The 18,589-nt window shown below is 43.6% G+C and overlaps 2 protein-coding genes across 3 annotated transcripts in view; one reads left to right on the top strand and one right to left on the bottom strand.

Moving 5' to 3' along the window:
* The first annotated feature begins 1,373 nt into the window (after nucleotides 1-1,373).
* MFSD14A (major facilitator superfamily domain containing 14A) lies at nucleotides 1,374-16,590 on the top strand. Of its 2 annotated transcripts, none has more exons than XM_068199732.1 (12): nucleotides 1,374-1,938; nucleotides 7,951-8,046; nucleotides 9,057-9,119; nucleotides 9,681-9,808; nucleotides 10,872-10,986; nucleotides 12,064-12,282; nucleotides 12,575-12,688; nucleotides 13,151-13,222; nucleotides 13,679-13,791; nucleotides 13,928-14,025; nucleotides 14,519-14,682; nucleotides 15,264-16,590. In XM_068199732.1, exons 3-12 carry the CDS (start codon nucleotides 9,093-9,095, stop codon nucleotides 15,468-15,470), a joined length of 1,257 nt encoding a protein of 418 aa, XP_068055833.1. In that variant the 5' UTR covers nucleotides 1,374-1,938; nucleotides 7,951-8,046; nucleotides 9,057-9,092; the 3' UTR covers nucleotides 15,471-16,590. The 2 variants fall into 2 exon arrangements, with proteins under 2 accessions (XP_068055833.1, XP_068055832.1); XM_068199731.1 differs by lacking the exon at nucleotides 1,374-1,938 and adding an exon at nucleotides 2,367-2,586.
* Nucleotides 16,591-17,171: 581 nt separating this feature from the next.
* SASS6 (SAS-6 centriolar assembly protein) overlaps nucleotides 17,172-18,589 on the bottom strand; it is a 12,458-nt gene continuing 11,040 nt past the window's right edge. Inside the window, exons 16-17 of the mRNA XM_068199730.1 lie at nucleotides 18,459-18,550; nucleotides 17,172-18,369 (exon numbers count right to left, since the gene is read on the bottom strand). Coding sequence (XP_068055831.1) covers nucleotides 18,281-18,369; nucleotides 18,459-18,550 — 181 coding nt within the window. The 3' untranslated portion in view covers nucleotides 17,172-18,280. The remainder of the gene's footprint in view (nucleotides 18,370-18,458; nucleotides 18,551-18,589) is intronic.

Raw genomic sequence — 18,589 nt, 5'->3', positions numbered from 1 at the left:
ACCAGGGAGCACCTGAGTATCAATACCAAGTTACAGCGTGGGGTGTGGTTGTAAGACTCTGTAACACTGCAAGGAGCTACAAATAGCTGTAATTTACAATATATCGAAGACCTGAACAGAGGTCACAAGCAATTTCTATAGATGATGGATAACATGTTTCTCTGCCCGTTCTGCAGATTCATATACTAAAACTGGGTCATTTCACCAGCAGTTTTCAGGACACTTCATTTCTATCAGTTTCTTATGTCAATTTTGCCCTGCTCTGCATGTTAACATACAACATGATTTAAACTGAAAATTTTATGCGATTAGGTAACAAATTAATGATTCCTTATCTAGGGATATTGTTCTTCAAGATTGGTGTAAAGGCACTCCCTGAGGAATCTTACCTGAAACTAGTGTAACTATCATCTGCCTGTGCTTTGGAATACCCCTAGAGAGATAAGTACTCTCTCCTTTTTCATCCCTCTTCCAAAATGATGGTAATGTCTTCTACAGCTAGCAGGTAGTAGTATGCATTTACTTAGTATAAGGTTGAACACTGCAAGTGTTTAGATGTAACAGACAATCCTTGTTTCTCTTCCTCAGGAGTTTGTGTTAAATAATGTTAAATATTAAGGTTAATGTTATGTTCATATATAAGTTAAATAATATTAGAGCAGATTATATCGGGACTTGAGTAGGTGAGTGGAGTTTAATATTTGAAAATATGTAGCTGGCTGAATTTCATGACAGCAACAGCAAGTTTATTCTATATTGCCATTATCTGAGTTTATTCTACATTCTCATTATTTGAATCATCTGCTCTGTCTGCATGAGCAAACTTGATACTTAAATGCATTTATTTTGAGATAATGACATCAATAACAGGTGTTGGTCTAATATGAAGGTGTGGATACAAAACCATCTTGTCAGCCTAGTTACCAAATGACTTTGCTGACATTGTAGTGTTGACTTTTTACATGAGTCCCTTACATGTCACCTACATTTCTGTGTGTGACTTTCTCACCAAAATCTAACAGCACTCTGAGGAATAGACTTGAAACTATGCCAGCATTTTCGGACCTCTCTCCTTTTCAAGTAGAAGTGGGACAGAATTGTCAAATACTTCATGTGACACCCTGATACTTGTAACAAATGTCTGATAACAGCAAACATCCCAGACCCGCTAGATGTACTCTTTGTTTCATGAGCTGGAGTCGGCTTGTCTTTGTCTAGATCCATTGGTCTGAGTAGGTCTATGTGTCGGCAAGTTCTGAATCCTTAAAAGGTGCATTATGATGGGATAAGAGATGCTTGATCTTAAGGCTAAGGGTTTAACCTAAGCCCACACGATCTTAAGTGGTGAGTGATTGACACCCGTTTGGTAACGCTGCGGGAGCTGCAGTGCCGGTCTGTACCTCAGGGATAAGTTCCACTGTCGGTAGGGACAAAAAGCTGTTCCTGTGCAGATGAGGTTTTGGGGGAAACGGGGATGTCACAGGAGATGGGGAGATGGAGATCAGCAGCAGCAGGACTGAAAGACGGAGGACTAAGAACATAGAGAACAGACTGATACATGGATACAGCCATGGCGACTTGTGCCTGTATCGTGAATGTAATGGTGTAGCGTGGACAGTTGTTGCTCCTTAGTGATGCCAGACATCAACAGCGGATAAATTTGTAAGCCACAGAAAACCTAATAATGCCAGCAGCATGTTTCTAGAAGATTTTCTCCACTAATTGGCATGCTGCTCTGGGGAAGCTGATCCTTGTAATCCTGTTACTTGCAGGCGCTGTGGTAAATCAGAACCTGGGATGACCTGCCCGTTTGAAGGTGTTAGAGCTCTCATAAATTAAGTTTAAAGCTTGATATTAAGAAAGAAGAATATCTGTCTCCAAGCTGGATCATTAGGGTGGATTATATCTGTTTGTGTACTCTGGCTCTAGAAATGTCAGGTATATCCCGTACTAACTGCCTTCCTTTGGTCCTTTTTCCCGGGCGCCTCAGCAGCTCCAGCAGGGAGGAAGCGGGGCCGGATGTTCGGATTCGGGAGGGACAGGTGATGCCTGGGGGGCCGGATGAGAACCTGAGGCTACCGCGGGGCCGCGCTCGGCGCTTTAGCCCGTGGCGTTGTCAGGCTGGGGGTGCCGAGCGGCAGAGGCTGTGGGGGCCGCCCAAAGGCGCCGCGCTCCCGGCGCGGCCCGCGCTTCCCGGCGGCGGCTCGTGCCGCCCGCGCTCCCGGCGCGGCCCGCGCTTCCCGGCGGCGGCTCGTGCCGCCCGCGCTCCCGGTGCCGCCCGCGCTTCCCGGGGGGGGGGCGCCCTGCACACGTGAGCGGCGCGCGGCCAATGGCGCGATCGCGTGATGCGCAGCGCCGGCTGCGCGCGCGGTGGGGCTGCGCAAGATGGCGGCGGGCGCGTGAGGGGTGGCGGCGGCCGCGCCGGAGGGACGGAGGGAGCCGAGGCCCGAAGGGAGCCGGGAGGGGCCGCTGGTGCCGCCCCCGGGGTGCGATGGTAAAATGACCCAGGCGGGGAAGAAGAAGAAGCGCGCCGTGAACCGCAGCATCATGCTGGCCAAGAAGATCATCATTAAGGACGGCGGGACGGTGAGGCCGGGGGCGCGGGGCGGCCCGGGGGACGGCCGGCGGCGGCGGGGGGGGCCCCGGGCTCCGTGGTGGTACGGGGGCCGGCCCCGGACGGGTAGGGCCCGGTCCGGCGGGGGTCGGTGGGCCCGCGGGCCTCGGGCGGCCGCGCCTGTGTCGATCGCGGTGCCCTCACGGCCGCCGCAGCCCCGAAAGCCGCGCTCGGCAGCCCGGGCCGCTGTCCGCGGGGCGGCCGCCCGGGAGCACCTGTGAGCGTGTCAGGCTGCTTTGCTCCGCCCGTAAGTGCAGTTTGTTGCTCGTGTGGGCCGGGTTGTGGGTCGCGAGAGCGAGTGCGGCCCCAGGCGCCAGGCCTGGGGCACGGCGGGTCGTTTCGGCCGCCCGAGGTGAGCGGAGCGTCTCCGAGCCCACCCTCGCCGAGCGTGGCTCCCGTGAGCGGCGGCTGCACGGGCAGCGCTAGGCCGGTGCCGTGCGGTGCCGTGCGGTGCCGTGCGAGCGCGGCGCGGGTGCAGGTGCGGGGCTGCCGGCGGGGCAGGGACCGCTGTCCCCGCGGGGCCCCTGGTCAGCCTGAACGGGCCCGAGACGGGAACAGACGCCAGCGCCTGAGCAGTTCCGCAAAGGGCGCCTGGGAGAAAGGTTTTGCAGTTCTTCCCACTGTTTTGCTTCCTCGTAAATACATAAATTCGAAGAAGAAAGGAAGTTGTCAAGCGTTTTGGCTGCTGGAGCTTAGAGTTGGTTTGGGTGTGGTTTTTGGTTGGTTATTTTTTCTATTGATGAATGCCATTACTTCCAATGTATCATTGCCCCTGGATTTTTTCCACTGTGTAGCTTCGATGTGCCCTGTTCTAAATAGGGTGCCTTTATTTCAAATAAAGAGACATCTTGACAGACTGAATTGCTGATGGCCCTTCAGTTTGTCTTTTTGGAACAAAAATGGAGAAGAGACAGGTGTGAGAGTCATTATACTTGTTCGTCGAAGTGGCCAACTGGGTAGATTACTGACGTGTTAGGAAGCAAAATGAAATCTGGTATTGGTTGGTGTTTTCCAGGATGTGTTCCTGCTGTTTGTAAAGATAGAAATGTATGAGATTACCTTGTACAAATGTTAAATGCAAGTGTTCTAGATTGAGTAGTACAAGCAGAGTAAATGTTGTTACTCAGGGAACATGGCACTTCATAATTTCTCTCTGGAGTATCATTGATTAAGATACAGTGTGTTTCCAAGCGTCCCTAACCTCTCAAGTTTAACTTCCTTTCTCCATGAGAGGAGAAAGTATGTTACAATTAACTGCATTCCGTGATACTTTTAGTACATCATTCGGTGCCTGCCACCAGTTTCAAAAGCTGAGTGCCAGCTCCCGTGAGTTCTCTATTCATTTAATTTTTGGAAAAGACGTAAAAATGAGCCATAAACATTAGGTGAAGGTATGTGGATTGTTGTTAGGCAGCAAAGACTTCCACTTGTGATACTTTCTGCCTTCAAATAAATGTTTGGGAAATTATTTGTTTTAAATACATATTTTTAAGTTATGAAGTTTGATATAAGAGTGTTCTTTATAACAACAGCAGAAACTTCATGCATGGAATTTTTCTTAATATTTGCTGGAATGTTAAGTTGGCCTTCAGTGCTCAGTGTCTTCAGCTGCTTCATTCATTACCCAGCGTGCTGTGTGACTTTGTGGGAAGCAGGTATCTGAAAATGGCCCCCGTGTCTTCAATGCTTCCCACTGGCAAACCAGAAATTTAGTGTCTTTGTCCAAACTTTCCAGCCTGATTGGTTTATTTTGGAACTGTTTGACATCAAAAAAATTGTGTGAGTTAGAATGAATGTACAGATGGTTAATGAGGCAGTGGCACAGGCAGGAGTTTCTGATTGAAAACCAAAAAAAAAACCCCACACAAGCAAAAAGGAAAACCCATCCATTGTTTCTGCGAAGCCTCTCTTCCCACTGCAGTTTCTGCTGGGTCTCCTTGGCAAAGCAGTGGGTGGTGCAGGAGCTTGGGTTGGTGCTTGGTGGTATTTTTGTGTTTTTCTATTTGTAGCTTTAGTAGCTGTATCACAGAAAGAATGCGTAATGGTGTGTTGTACTCAAGTGTGTGTTGTCAGATTTCACCAAAGAAGAGGCAGTAACACCAGTGATGTAGTTTCATAGAATCACAAATGGTTTGGGGTTGGAAGAGACCTTAAACATCATCTATTTCCAACCCCCTGCCATGGGCAAGGACACCTTCCATAGACCAGGTTGCTCAAAATCCCATCTAGCCTGCCACTGGACACTTGCAGAGGTGGGGCAGCCACAACTTTTTTTTCAGCACAATTTTTCCCCAACAATTTAATTTTTTCCTTCCTTTATGTATCGTCTTATGTACGTTGATGCATTTTTGAAGCAGTCATAAAATGAACTAGAGATTAGGACTTCATTTGGTACTTTTTTCCTTTCCAGCAGAGGAGCAGCAGCTATGGTCTTACACACGATGTCTTTGTTGCTTTGGTGGTTATTCTGTTGCTGTCAGATGTGTGTTCTTAGGCTTGCCTGGCATGTACACTTTTTATCACTGGCATGACTGACAGTACAAAGTGTTCGATTAAAGGCATTTTCTCTATAACCAGAGGAAAAGGCATTCTTGGAGCTCTGTTTGTGCAGCAGGTTTAGCCAGGCACAAATACACTCTGCTCTGGTTGCTGGTAACAGAGGAGGGTTGCTTTTACTCTGATTGGAACATCTCAGTTCCAGCTCGTTCACACAAGGGGTCTGTGTCTTTTTTTTTCCAGGTCTGGGGCCTTCTGCTTCAGTTGAACTTCGGCCGTTGCATTACACTGTGTTAGCCCATTAGGAAAGCACAGGGGGCAGTTTGTAGGGTGGGGCAGGTTTGTAGGGTGGGACAGGGCTAGACACCCAGCACCTGCACTGCACCTGTGGGCTCCAAGAGTGTGTCAGGCTGGGACTGAAACCCTGTGGGCTGAATGCTTGTAATGTGCCTTAATACACTGTGGTGTAACTGCTTATCCTCCATTGCTCTCTCACCTCACCTCAGAAGCATCCTTGCTACTTGATAGTAGCCACCACGTTTAAAAATGACTATAGAGGTGCTGATCTAAATGTGACTAAATTAGTTATTTTTTCATTGATAAGAACAAATAACAGTACCTGTGATAAGTGAGCACTAGCAAAAAGAAAGCAGGGAAGTTGCATCGTAGGGATCTAAATGTCACCTCTGCTTTTGTCAGTGTGCTGGAAAGCTCTGTTGGTGTTCCTTACAGCTGGATGACATGGCAGAGGGCAGCAGTGACCCATCTGAGGCCTCTGAAGTCAGCAGCAGTTCCCCTGTGCAGAACAGCCACTGCTTTCATTCTGCTGTTTCGCTTTGCGCGGGCAGTCTCGGAACTGCCCTGAGCTGGATGAAGGCAGCACAGGCACAGGTGGCCTTGGAGTCACTGGTGTTTGCTGTGAATGGAGGTGCTCTTGACCGCCATGCTGGGAGGGCTGGCATGGTTTGTGACACCTCCCTCACTGTCTGTCAGGCCTCGGGGCGTCACGAGCCAGCAATGTGACAGGAATCGGGGGGCTGTCAGAGTGAACCTGATTTCATGAGACTCGGTCAAACAGCTAACATCGATACTTGCAGTCTGTGCAGAGCTGGATAAATTTTTAACCCAAAGCTAAAATAAGGATTGTGGGTGGAAAGGGAAAGGAACTGTGGGAAGAGAGGATAATTATAGCCACTCTCTGTACCTACAAAGACTGTTAATTTACATCCTTGGGAGAGTAGGCAGAAAAAATAGTAGAAATATTGATATGGTATGTCTGTATTTACTGAAGAGGGCTTGGGAAAGAAAAATAGCACAGTGCTGAGGTACTTTTGTATTTCACCTTTTACAGACTGTTATGGTTACTTTTGAAAATTATTATCTTATTTAGCAATAGGAGTGAGTAGGCAGTGAGGTTTTCTGTATTTATTTCCTACATTTGTTCAGTAAGACTTTTTTTCCTATGTTGGAAATACTGGAATCTGGAAAGAAAAGCTAGATATAACTTGCATAAATCTCCTAATAAAAGAAAAGACTCTAGTATTACCTAACCGCTACTTAAAATTGTGTAGTATTTGAGGCTGGAAGGCACCTCCAACATCACAAATCCAACTACTCCAGTCTCTTACCCCAGGCAGGGTCAGCTGGAGCAGCTTGCTCAGGGCTGTGTCTAGTGGGGTTTAGAGGTTGGCAACTCCACATTTCACTGAGCAGCCTTTTTCAGGAAGGGTTGCTTTCTTGAGGTTCGAGTATAATTTCTTGTATTTCAGTATGTGCCTGCAGTCCTGTCACTGACACCTCTGAGAAGAGACTGGCTCTTGTGTTTACTCCTCCATCAGCTACTTACACACATTGATAAAATCCCAGTGAGTCTTCTTGGGAAGCAGCTGAGGACCTTAGCCTGTGTGCATGCTCAGTGTAAATGCCAGGTCTGGTCACATCAGGGCCACTCTGTTAGTAACTCACCTTTGCACAAAACCAGCAAAGTAGATGTTAATGCAGTGCTTCTAATTTGAAAGAACACATAGGAAATTTCTGAGAAGTTATTCATACTGCTTTCATGTGAGAATAATTACTGAACCCTGTCCTTAATTTGCAAATGTTGAACTGTGGCATGTTGTTTGACAGCATTTAGAGTCTATGAGATGAGCAGGTTTTCCTACCCATTCTCTTTTTGTTCTCTTCAAAAGCTACTTCTGATTCTGCCAAATCACTGAGAATTTCAAGATCCTTTTGTCGAATCTTTTATCTGCATCTCTTCCTGCATTTGAAGCACACTGTAACTGATAGGCCTGCACTCAGTATTTGGGAAGTGATCAGTGCTGTTCCTGAGATTTGCTTCTGGTGTCCATTATTTTAGTTTCTTTCCTGGTTTAGAGCTATGTTTTGTATGGAGCAGTGGTGCCTTTTAGTAACAGAAGAGCTGTTTGATAGGCCGGGTAGTGAGACTTGGGGATAGCTGAGTGTGAGCACTGCATGGAAACTTGGTTCCATGTGGCTTTGTGTACACTTAATCACTTTTCTCAAGGAAAATAAACTAGTTGTCTGAAGAAGAGTCTTTTCTCTGTAGCATCCTTGTTTCCCAGATTGGCAGTGTAAGTGGTTTGTTTTTTGAGACGGCAGTGAAGGATTCTGCAGAGTAAGAGTAGGACACTTCAGGACATTAGCATCGAAGGGTTAAAAAAAGGAGTTTAATTCCATACCAGTTAGTTGGGTAACTATTCCCAAGTTTTGAGTCCTGTTTCATTATTAATTGCTCTGTTTATAGTGTTCAGATGCATTTCTCATGACTCTGACAGATGATCAGATGTTTTAATCACCTGTCTTTTCTCCTATTTCAGCCTCAAGGAATAGGCTCACCCAGTGTCTACCACGCTGTTATTGTGATCTTCTTGGAGTTTTTTGCCTGGGGACTCCTGACAGCTCCCACATTAGGGGTAGGTGATCCTTGGGAGCTTTTTCTTGCTGTATGGGAGGTGGGACCATTACTGCAAAGGCACTGAGCATCTTCTAAATGATATTAAATGAAAATTACATATCACTGAGCTGCTCTCTTGTGCAAGCGAGAAGTTCTATATTTTTAGATGGTTATCAGAAATTTCATTTATTTCATTATAGCAGTGCAATGGTGCAGCACAACTGTTTACATGCAGGTCTGCTAACACTCAAGCTTACATGTAAATAGCTTCTGATTGGAACCAGTAAGGTTGTAAGGAAATGATCTTTTCTTTCAAGACATTGGCATATTACAAATGTAAGGACAAAAATATGCTTGAAATGTGGTAACCAGTTACACCAGTCTGCTACACCAGTCAAAGCATCCCCATGGTTAGTGAAACCATCATACCAATGTGTTTGTACCAAGGTACTTTCTCATGTAGTTGGTTGCTTTTAATTTGGATTTAATTTGTGAGTGATACATGATGACAAACTAAAAGGAGCGAGGGCTTAAAAATCTCCAGCTCCAACTTTAAAAGCAGTCTTGGTGCTGCTCTGAAAGCTGATGTTACCCATCAACAGTGTCTTGGGTATGAACTGTACGTCGTCACTGAATGGAATCCCTCTCATCTAAACACAAATCAAACTGAGACAGCTGCATTTCTGGATTCTGCTCACCAAACTTGAGAGCCCTTTCAGGATGGTGACATCTCTCCTCTGTCTCTCCCCAGTCCCCAACAGTAGCATTTGGTGAATCTGGTCAGAGATAATTTTCTAGGTTCTCTGTGGTTTATTTATGTTTCAGGTACTGAAATTTCAACATGCCTTCCATGCAAATTAATGATTAGTCACATGATTTGTGCTTTGCCCATTTTTCTTCTATTTTTTCCTCTGTATTCTGTGAAAATTAAAAAAAAAAAAACTGTTGTGAATCATAAAGTTGGATGTATCATGAGCAATATTTGTAGTTCCTATTGTGTAAATGACTGTATTCATATTTCCTCTCCAGGTTTTGCATGAAACCTTCCCAAAACATACATTTCTAATGAATGGCCTAATTCAAGGAGTAAAGGTAAGTTGACAGAAGTTAATCACAAGTACAATTTAAAGTGAATGGTGGGAGGAATGTAGAAATAACTGCCAACTGAGAGAAACAGTCAAGAGGTTTTTCAATATGGATTTCACATTATGAATAAAATGGGAATAAATTACTGCTGAAAATGCAAGTGTGCATCTTTTTACTTTTAGTAAGGTCTGTATCTACTGTTTGGGTTCATCAAATAAAAAAGTAGTTCCTTAATCCCAAATGATGCGTATGGTGCTGAAAGTGGATAATTTTTCACTTGGAGTTTGTTGCTGCAGTAGACTATAAAACACAGTTCATGAAACTGCTTGTATGACTGGATCCATTTGCATTTTGAATTTTGTGTAGCTCTGAGACAACAGATCTCAAGTTTGATGTAGTCAGACATGGGATAGAAGATCAGTGATGCTTGGCCACGTTGCCTTTGGTGCATTGCACTGCAGCCATTGCACTGAATGAAACCAGAGCCCAGGCTGCTCTCAGACTGTGCTGTGGTCAGCTACCACGAGTCTGACCCCTTCCTTCTAACTGCACCTTTTGTTCCATTAGGGCTTATTGTCGTTCCTCAGTGCCCCACTCATAGGTGCCCTGTCTGATGTGTGGGGACGAAAGTCCTTCTTGCTGCTAACAGTATTTTTCACCTGTGCACCAATACCACTAATGAAGATCAGCCCATGGTTAGTAAGTTGTTTCATGCCAGATTGGCTGTGGTTTGCTATCTAATGCTTGTGTGTGTAGCACTGTTGATAAAATGCTCTTTGTGCTTCATGGAAGGTTGAGGTTTTTGTATTATTTCTATGAAAAGCTGGGGGTGCAGTCAACCTGATGCAGCTGCCATGAGGCCAAAGGCCTTGGTCAGAATTTCAGTAGCTGCTGATTTTGATCTGTGTGCTGTAAGCCCTATAGCCAGCACATCTGCCAAAGCTGGAGAACGCTGTCCAGTGAACTGTATAGGTCTGGATTGTGGCCACAGTTCTCACTCAGCTACCAGCCAGTGACACTGAAATCAAAACCTTACCTAATGTGGGTGCATGAGGTAACCATTTGTAAGGTGCAATGTTGCAGCACATTTACACTTTTGTTTGTCAATTTCTAAAATCGACCAGCTTTCATGCTGTGTGCACCTTACTGACCTGTTAACTGGCTAGAACACTGCCCATGTAGGGCAGGAGTCAGAGACCTGGGCTTGCTCCTGACCCATGCAGCTCCTGAGGGTGGAGCAGTGGCACAGCCTGCACTGGCACATGCCAGTGCCAGCTGCTCAGGCAGCTCCATCAGCCTTTCCTGTTTCCTCTCTGGTCACACAGGCTGCTCATCCCTCTTCAGAAGGAGCTTGTTTTCTAAGTGTACATTAAGGTTTCAAATGCCAAGTGCTAGTGTCTATAGCATACAGATATGGCTAATGTGGAGGCCTTTCAATGACCAAGTTCTCAAAATACTGAGGTTCCTAATTTGCTTTGGGTCATAGACCAGTTAAGTTTATTAGCTGAGTACCTCATTTCTCAGTAGTACTTAATCACAGCAGCTTTTTGTAGGTGTTACAAAGTCATGCTGCTTGTACTTGGTGCACATATGTGTTACACAATTCTATCAAGCCACAGTCACACTGGCTTTATCCAAGATTATCTCAATAAATTGTCGAGATAAGTTGGACAAGGTGATTTACTGTTTACTGCACTTGGATTGAATAGACTTTTTGTTTCTATTTAGCCGTTCTAATCTTTTTTATCATATTCTTAGGTGGTACTTCGCTGTAATCTCTGTGTCTGGAGTTTTTGCAGTGACATTTTCTGTAGTTTTTGCATATGTAGCAGACATAACCCAAGAACATGAGAGGAGCATGGCCTATGGTTTGGTATGTATTGTTTGGGCACTTTTCCTGTGGTATTCAGTACTAAGCCCTTCAGTTTGTAATGCTTTTCAAAGCTGTGGTTTTATTTCTTCTGTGGCAAGTTGATTTTAATTTGGAGTCAGTTTTTTCTGTTTAATTGTTCCTGTCATCCAGTCTTGTATCTCTTGAATATTCTGCTTCTAAATGAAACAAAACACGACCCTGTTAAAAGCTGTAGTGCCTGTCTTAACAGCTGTTGACAGTCTTAATGATGTAATTGGAGGAGCTTTAGTTATTCCTGCACTGTTGCCCACACTGGTACTACTCTGTCATCGTTTCAGAAATCTCACCTTTTGTTCTGGAACTGCCATTGTGTGATACTTGACTGCCCCTGCCTGTGTCTCCAGTCACTCTTCTGAGCTGCAGTTCAGAACAAACATAGCTGAGTTACTTGTCTGTTTGAAATTCTTACAACTCACCTCTGTTTCTCTGTTATCTCATGCCGGTCCCAGGAGCCTTGACAGCCTCATGTTATTAGGGATTAGCAGAATTATTTGTTGTGTTTAAGTTACAGAATCCATTACCATTTAGCAGGAAGAGCTGAAAGCAATGGATGTAGACCTAAACAGTTTCTTTGTGCCTGTACACATCAGGGATTGAGATATGTTGAGAAAGTTCTTTCAATTTAAGTTAGTATCTTTCACAAGGCCAGCTGATTAACTGACAACTACTGAGTTGGATTAACCAGTATATTACATTTAATATACCCTCTATGACATTGCCTGTTTCACTGATAGGAAGATTAAATACAGCTCATTGCTTCCCAGAGCTATCAGCAGAATCTACAGTTAATTAAACATAATTATGTCAGTACATGCAAGAGTGCTGTGAGCCTCACATTGCCGTCCAGTTATCAGAAAATCTTTCTTAAAAAATTGTGATTGTTTAAAATACACAGCTGCTACCACATAGGCATAGGATAAAGGTTACTATTAATCACTGTGTGATTATAATGTTTAGGTTTCTGAAAAGGAGGAAATGTGGGTAATAACACTGCTGACTTGTCTCACTGAAGATCTTACCAGCTGTTATTTATTTCAGGTTTCAGCAACTTTTGCAGCAAGTTTAGTCACCAGCCCTGCTATCGGTGCCTACCTTGGCCGAGCGTACGGAGACAGCCTGGTGGTGGTGCTGGCTACAGCAATAGCCTTGTTGGACATTTGTTTTATCCTTGTTGCTGTACCGGAATCGCTGCCAGAGAAGATGAGGCCAGCGTCCTGGGGAGCACCCATTTCATGGGAACAGGCTGACCCCTTTGCAGTAAGCTACTTAAATAGGGAATATTTTGTTATTTGTAGATACTGAGCTTTGGACACAGGGAGGAGACTGAATTTACAATAGTTCAGGCTTGCAAAACAAAGCCTTCAATTTCTTCAAGCTTGACCTTGCTTCACTGGTAATCCTTTTGCTGACAATCTTGCTAAACTTACAGAGAATTCTTTGGTGGTGCCACATAACAACTTCATTAATTGTCAGGCTTCTCAGAGCCCAGCTAGGGATGCTTTTTGGAAATAAAGGTGGAATGTTTTGTAATTCTTTTTTCTTGCCATAGTCCCTGAAGAAAGTCGGCCAGGACTCCATTGTGCTGCTAATCTGCATAACAGTCTTTCTTTCCTACCTCCCAGAGGCAGGCCAATATTCCAGCTTCTTCCTATACCTCAGACAGGTAATATAACATTTTGGTATGAATTTGAACAAAAGTAAATTTACAGGATTTAAGAAAGTTTTCAGTATTATTGAACTAATATGGAAAATACAGATAACTCATGTAATTTAGAAGCTCCCAGCAACTGATGTAAGTTCCCTTGTTCTGTTTCCTCTCTTTTTGTCTGTCTAAAAGAGATAAAGTGATGAATGAGTTATAAAACATTTTCTTGTATCTTGTAATTATTTGCATTATTCTTGGACTGTGAGGTTCAGTATCTTAAACTGGTATTATTTTTTAGGGAACAATTTAATTGTTTTTTATTTATGCCCCTTTATTTTCATTTATTTGTTTGATGTAATGGAAGAAAGATGAGGAATTGAATAATACTGGTCTTTTGCATTGTGTGTTCCCTCAATGGGGTTTGTAACATCATGACACATGGTTTATGGTTAATAATCAAATTGCCTTTTTTTAATATAGATAATGGGATTTTCATCTGAAAGTGTTGCAGCATTTATAGCAGTTCTTGGGATTCTTTCCATTATTGCACAGGTGAGTTATTGCTCTGTGTGTCATTAATTTGGCAAGTTGAAAAGAAGGAAGCACTGTGGAGAATGGAGAACACTGTGGTTCCATAAATGTAACTCAGCTTTTCTGTGTCTGTTTTTTTCTAGATCTCTAGAAATTGATTAAGACTCTAATTAGATGAAAACACTTGACAACAAGTGTTTGGTTCATTAAGGGAAAACTAAATCCTTTGTGCATCAAAAAGAGATGATGGTTTAGTCCTATAACTTGTTAAATGACTGCTTTTTTTTTTTTTTTGGTAGAGGTAAATACTGCTTTTGAAGAACACTGCTTTAAAATAATATCTCTGCATGTATTTGAAATTGAGACTAAAATGTTTTCAGGTGTTGTTTTTTTTTAATTCATTAACTCACCGGCTTACTTGTGTTTAACCTTTAGGATGTTATTTTTCTGACATTTTACTTTTGCCCTCTCTGTTAGACAATAGTGTTGAGTTTACTGATGCGGTCCATTGGAAATAAGAACACCATCCTGCTGGGCCTGGGGTTCCAAATCCTGCAGCTGGCCTGGTACGGCTTTGGGTCAGAGCCATGGTACGCATGTTTCACTTCGCTTTGACTGATGCAGGGTTGGTCTGCATTTAATCCCTTCTCGAAGGGTGCGAGTGCAGGATAGCCAATCCAGCGTCCCTGTGCTCCCAGAGCAGTCACTGCAGGGTGTGTTTTGCAGGATGATGTGGGCAGCCGGCGCTGTGGCTGCCATGTCCAGCATCACTTTCCCAGCTGTCAGCGCCCTGGTCTCACGAACTGCTGATGCCGACCAGCAGGGTACGTTTGCTCCTACTGGGGTCTAGGCTTAGTGCTCGTCAGCCAGGCTGAGTCTTGGCAGGGCAGCCCAGATACCTGAGCTTAGGGCACCACATTAAATCCAGGTTGCTTGGAAGTTGCACTGTGTGTTTACCATGTACTTCTGCTGCAGAGGGAAAACTCAACGAAGCCTTACAGTTGCAAAACATTGGGCAAACTCAATGCACTGTTCCTCACTGTTGCACGCAGTGCTCGCTCTCCTGTGTGAGACAAGAGTGCGTATCCTGGCCTCTGAACTAGCTTAGCATGGCAGGCACTGCCCTCTGCTAGAGGCTGATGGAAAAAACACTCTAATATAGGATAACGACCGGCTCTTTGTGCCCCTTGTTTACTGCTACCCATACTGCAACACCCTTTAGGACTTTCCCGCCTGCATTAGTTTCAAGTCAGTTAAGGCACTAGAAATAATTATGTAACTACAGATAGAGAAGAACATGTGTTTTACTTTTCCCAGGTGTTGTTCAAGGGATGATTACAGGAATCCGAGGACTGTGTAATGGTTTGGGACCAGCGCTTTATGGTTTTATTTTCTATATATTTCACGTTGAACTGAATGAACTGCCCATGCCTGAAGCATCGTCAGGAGGTGGTGTGGTTGCACAATACCATTTACAACAGGTATGTTTCTTTGGTACTTACTGCTTCCAGAAGAAGTTAGGAAGGGCTCCTGTGCTCATCAGTTCTCCAGGTTGATGCTGTGGTACAATCTGTTGTGCTGATGGTAAATGGAGGGTGTAGAAAGAGGTTTCAAGTCCCTCTAGGGGAGGGCTGTTTAACTGATCTATTTAATTGCATGCACTAGTTTAGCTTAATTTTCAAATAGCTACAGCTGACAGTCATAGACAACTGTGACCTTTGCGAGGAGACTACCTTGAGGGAAGGATGGACAGACAGCAATTGTGAATGTTTTTGTTGTCCTTTGTTTTGTTGTCCTTTACTGAGCTTTTTTTATAAATTAAGTTTTTGGGGAAACTCAGCAGGAAGAACTTCTGCTAGAAAAGGAAGTTGGCAAGGATTAATAAGAATCATGTGCTCCCTTGTCCTAAATCTTAGGATGTAATGCTCTTTCACATTCCTTCTCAAAGCCTGCACTGTATTCACTAGTGTGTCAGGCAACAGCTCTTGAAAGTGGGTAATTAGCAATTGTAGGCTGTTAAGGTGTGTTGAAAGGCTCGTTAATGCTTTGTTATTGTTTTCAGAACTCCATAATTCCTGGACCCCCATTCTTATTTGGAGCATGCTCTGTGCTGTTGGCATTACTTGTTGCCTTGTTTATTCCTGAACACACAAACCTAAATGTAAGATCCAGCAACTGGAAGAAACACTGTGGCAGCCACGGCCATCCCCACAGCCCACAAGCTCCTGGTGAAGCTAAAGAACCATTACTGCAAGATACAAATGTATGACAAAAATCCAGGAAAACCGTTTGGACTCTTCTTTCATCAGCAGTCTGGGATACACATTCCAACTCCATCAAAATGTAATTTCTTAAGGTAATTTTAAGAAGAATCTTTCTGCATGAAATCTGTAGGAATTGAAACAGGAACTTTCTCCAAAGATGTTGCCATTGAACTAAAAACTTACTTGCTTTTATAAACAAACTGTTACATACTTGTCTCTTGCCATGAAATACTGTTACTGCTAAACTTTACATTCTTAGTTCAGAGACAAACAATAGAGTCAAGGCATGAGCATGTGTCCTTCTGTTTCCTTACGGTGGTGAGCTTTAATTCTAGTCATGCTACGTCTCAATGAGACAGACTGGCATCCATGTGGACCCATTCGTTTTAATGTTGTAAAATCTTGGGTCAGCTGATTCAAAGCCTTAATGTAAATGTACTTAAGTAGGGAGGTGAATTGGTATAATTTCTTTTAAAAGTCACATGGCAGGTTTTTTTTAAGTTTGTACTGATACAAAAATCACACGAGCACGCTTGCTGAACCGTAAAAGTTATTTTTATGTAAGTGCATTTACTCTTTCTATTTTTGAAGAAACGGTCGTATCAAACAATTGTTGAAATACAAAGTGGGTGTTTTGGGCCTACAAATTTTAATACTGGCTCTAAACCTCTGCTTTCCTCTGTACCGTTTATTAAACCACTCTATTTCTGATGTTTGCGTAATCATAAAGGACCTCAAAACTTGAATACACAGACTGAACTCTAAAAGCTGATAGCCTTGAATCTGTCGTGTGCTATATAGTGGCCTTTGAGGACTGTCACAAGAACCCTTTTGCATTACAGAGCTAAAGTTTTAGTCCTAAATTTTCAGGACCCTTAGTACAGAAGAGAGCTTTATACAATTACTGATGTGAATTTCTCTAAAGTGTATATTTTTGTGTCCAGTTGTATTATTTAAGTGTTCCTTTGTATAAATTTGTGTATAAAGTATTGTATAGGTTTAAAATGTTTTCATCTTGTGGTTATTGCTTAATGCTTTTATACCTTTGAACATTCACCATGGTTGACCAAGAACAGGAAAAAAAAATGTAAATATACTGTTAATAAAGTTGACTATTTTAATGAATTTTTAAATAATTGTGAATGTCTCTTCAAACCTTAAGTGAAGTTCAGTAGTTGCATGTGTTACACTTCAGCAGGTGGAAAAAGTCATCTGGAGTAGTGATCCAGCATGGAGCTTTCAGTATTAGCTAAAGCAGCCCTGAGCACAGTGGAAGGGTCCCTGCTGTCCAGCAGCACAGGCTGCCTGCAGCTGCTCCTTGTTTCCTGGGGACCCAGTGGAACGGGACAACCACAGATCCAGGCTCCAAGGAACGAGTCAGTTGCGCACAGCCAGCCGGGCCGGGGCTGCCCAGGCCCACAGCACACGTGGCTCCCTTTGGATTTAAGTGGCCTGGGAGATGCTGCCACACTCCTGTGCCAGCAGCTCCTCTGCACTTCGAGATGAACACAGCCTCAGGCACTGGCACCTAAGGACAGCAGGATAGAGCAGCTCTGCGGCGCTGGGCCGGGGGAACAACGAGCAACATGGGAAACTGCAGAAAAAGGTAAATAAAATAGAGCTGTTCTGGTGCTTACCTCAGCTGGGAATTCAGTACGGTGGAGACGGTGGTTAGTACTACTCCTGAAGCAGTAACTAATCAGAGCTTTTGATAAAAAACATTTAATATTTCTACAAAAATGTATACATGACAAATCCAGACACTATGCATTAACAGGGTGCTAATTTATAAACAAATGTACACATCTCACACAGCAAAACAAAACACTGAAATGTACAATCCTCTGGGTGCACTTGAGTAACTGAGGTAAAAGGACAGAAATAGCTTTACAAAAGTAAGGAATAGTCATTGTAAGGGTACTTTGCCTGGCATAAGTCCATGCATGCTCATTCTGCAGGGGACACCAAGTCCCAAGGGGTTATTACATGATCCTAGCACTTGAACCCAGACAGTAGAACAAGCTACACAGACGTAAGAGTATCTAAAATTTCTGTATAGTCTTACAAGTTGTAAAGTATGATTTATAAAAATAAAGTAACTTTGAGATGTTGATACTTGTCAACAGTTAACTAGTCAGCTACTTCACCTTTTAATGTTTTATGCATGGTGGCCTGTGGAATGTAATACTGAGAGATTAATGGAAAAGTTAGGGGAACCAAGACTGAGAGTTTTAATTTTCTACCTTCAGTGAAACAATTTAGCATGAGATTATTTGAAATCTATATGCAATTCAAATAAGCTGGTTCCAAAATTAAGCAAGTTTTTAAAACTAAACTGTAAGGGAGAGTTAGTGAGGCAGTCATGCCCCCATATGAGCTTGACCATTACTAAAATGGACAGCACAGCACAGTTCTCGTGTGCTTTCCCTTCACCTCATCTGTTCTCTGAAAGGAGTCAAGAAATAGAAGTTCAGGTAATTGCTCTCACTCAGGGAATGTACACTTCACCAGTTATAAAAAAAGAGCACTTGGGTGAGTTTTTAAGAGGATTTACAGGTCAGCAATATACTAAGAAAATTCTGCACAGCCCTGGTGATGTCAGTGTTGTTCCCACTAGGGCTCCTTAAGGCTTTATCTTCTCCTTAGGCTCAAGCACCTTGAAACATCATCCAAGTCAGTCAAGATCCCTTCCTCAAAGAAAACTGGCTCATAAAAGTATGTCAGTTCACACTGCCACTTTACTAACACACTATTGCAGGACATTGAAAAATCCCCCCCAGTGGTTAAAAGAGGACTCTTACTGTAAGAACCCTGCCTATGATCCAGGAAAATAGGCCGAGGCTGGTGTTGCAGCAGCTTTTGGCGATGGCTGTGCTTTGGCTGGCAAGTATGGTCTCAGGTACTCTGCAGAACAGCACAGGACACTGCATTGAGCCATGGCTGTCACTGCCCTTCAAGTACATTTCAAATAACACCTTCTGTTTCCTACTTACCTGAATTAAGTGTGTTTTGACTAAGCCCTCGTAAAGGAATGCTGTCATCTTTTTTCTTGAAATACTTAGATTGCAGCCCCAGCTGATCACCACTAGAAATAGAAAGGCAAATTAAAGCAAATGCAGTTTGT

The sequence above is a fragment of the Anomalospiza imberbis genome, chromosome 9, assembly GCF_031753505.1.
Source record: "Anomalospiza imberbis isolate Cuckoo-Finch-1a 21T00152 chromosome 9, ASM3175350v1, whole genome shotgun sequence".
NCBI classification, from domain to species: Eukaryota; Metazoa; Chordata; class Aves; order Passeriformes; family Viduidae; genus Anomalospiza; species Anomalospiza imberbis.
This window is presented reverse-complemented; position numbering and strand designations above follow the sequence as displayed.

Bases quoted from the DNA above. Each gene is read 5' to 3' on its own strand.
- MFSD14A (XM_068199731.1), top strand. From the start codon at position 2,500: ATGACCCAGGCGGGGAAGAAGAAGAAGCGCGCCGTGAACCGCAGCATC. The intron at 2,587-7,950 runs GTGAGGCCGGGG...CTCCTATTTCAG, and splicing joins TCATTAAGGACGGCGGGACG to CCTCAAGGAATAGGCTCACC. The intron at 12,689-13,150 runs GTAATATAACAT...TTTTTAATATAG, and splicing joins TCTTCCTATACCTCAGACAG to ATAATGGGATTTTCATCTGA.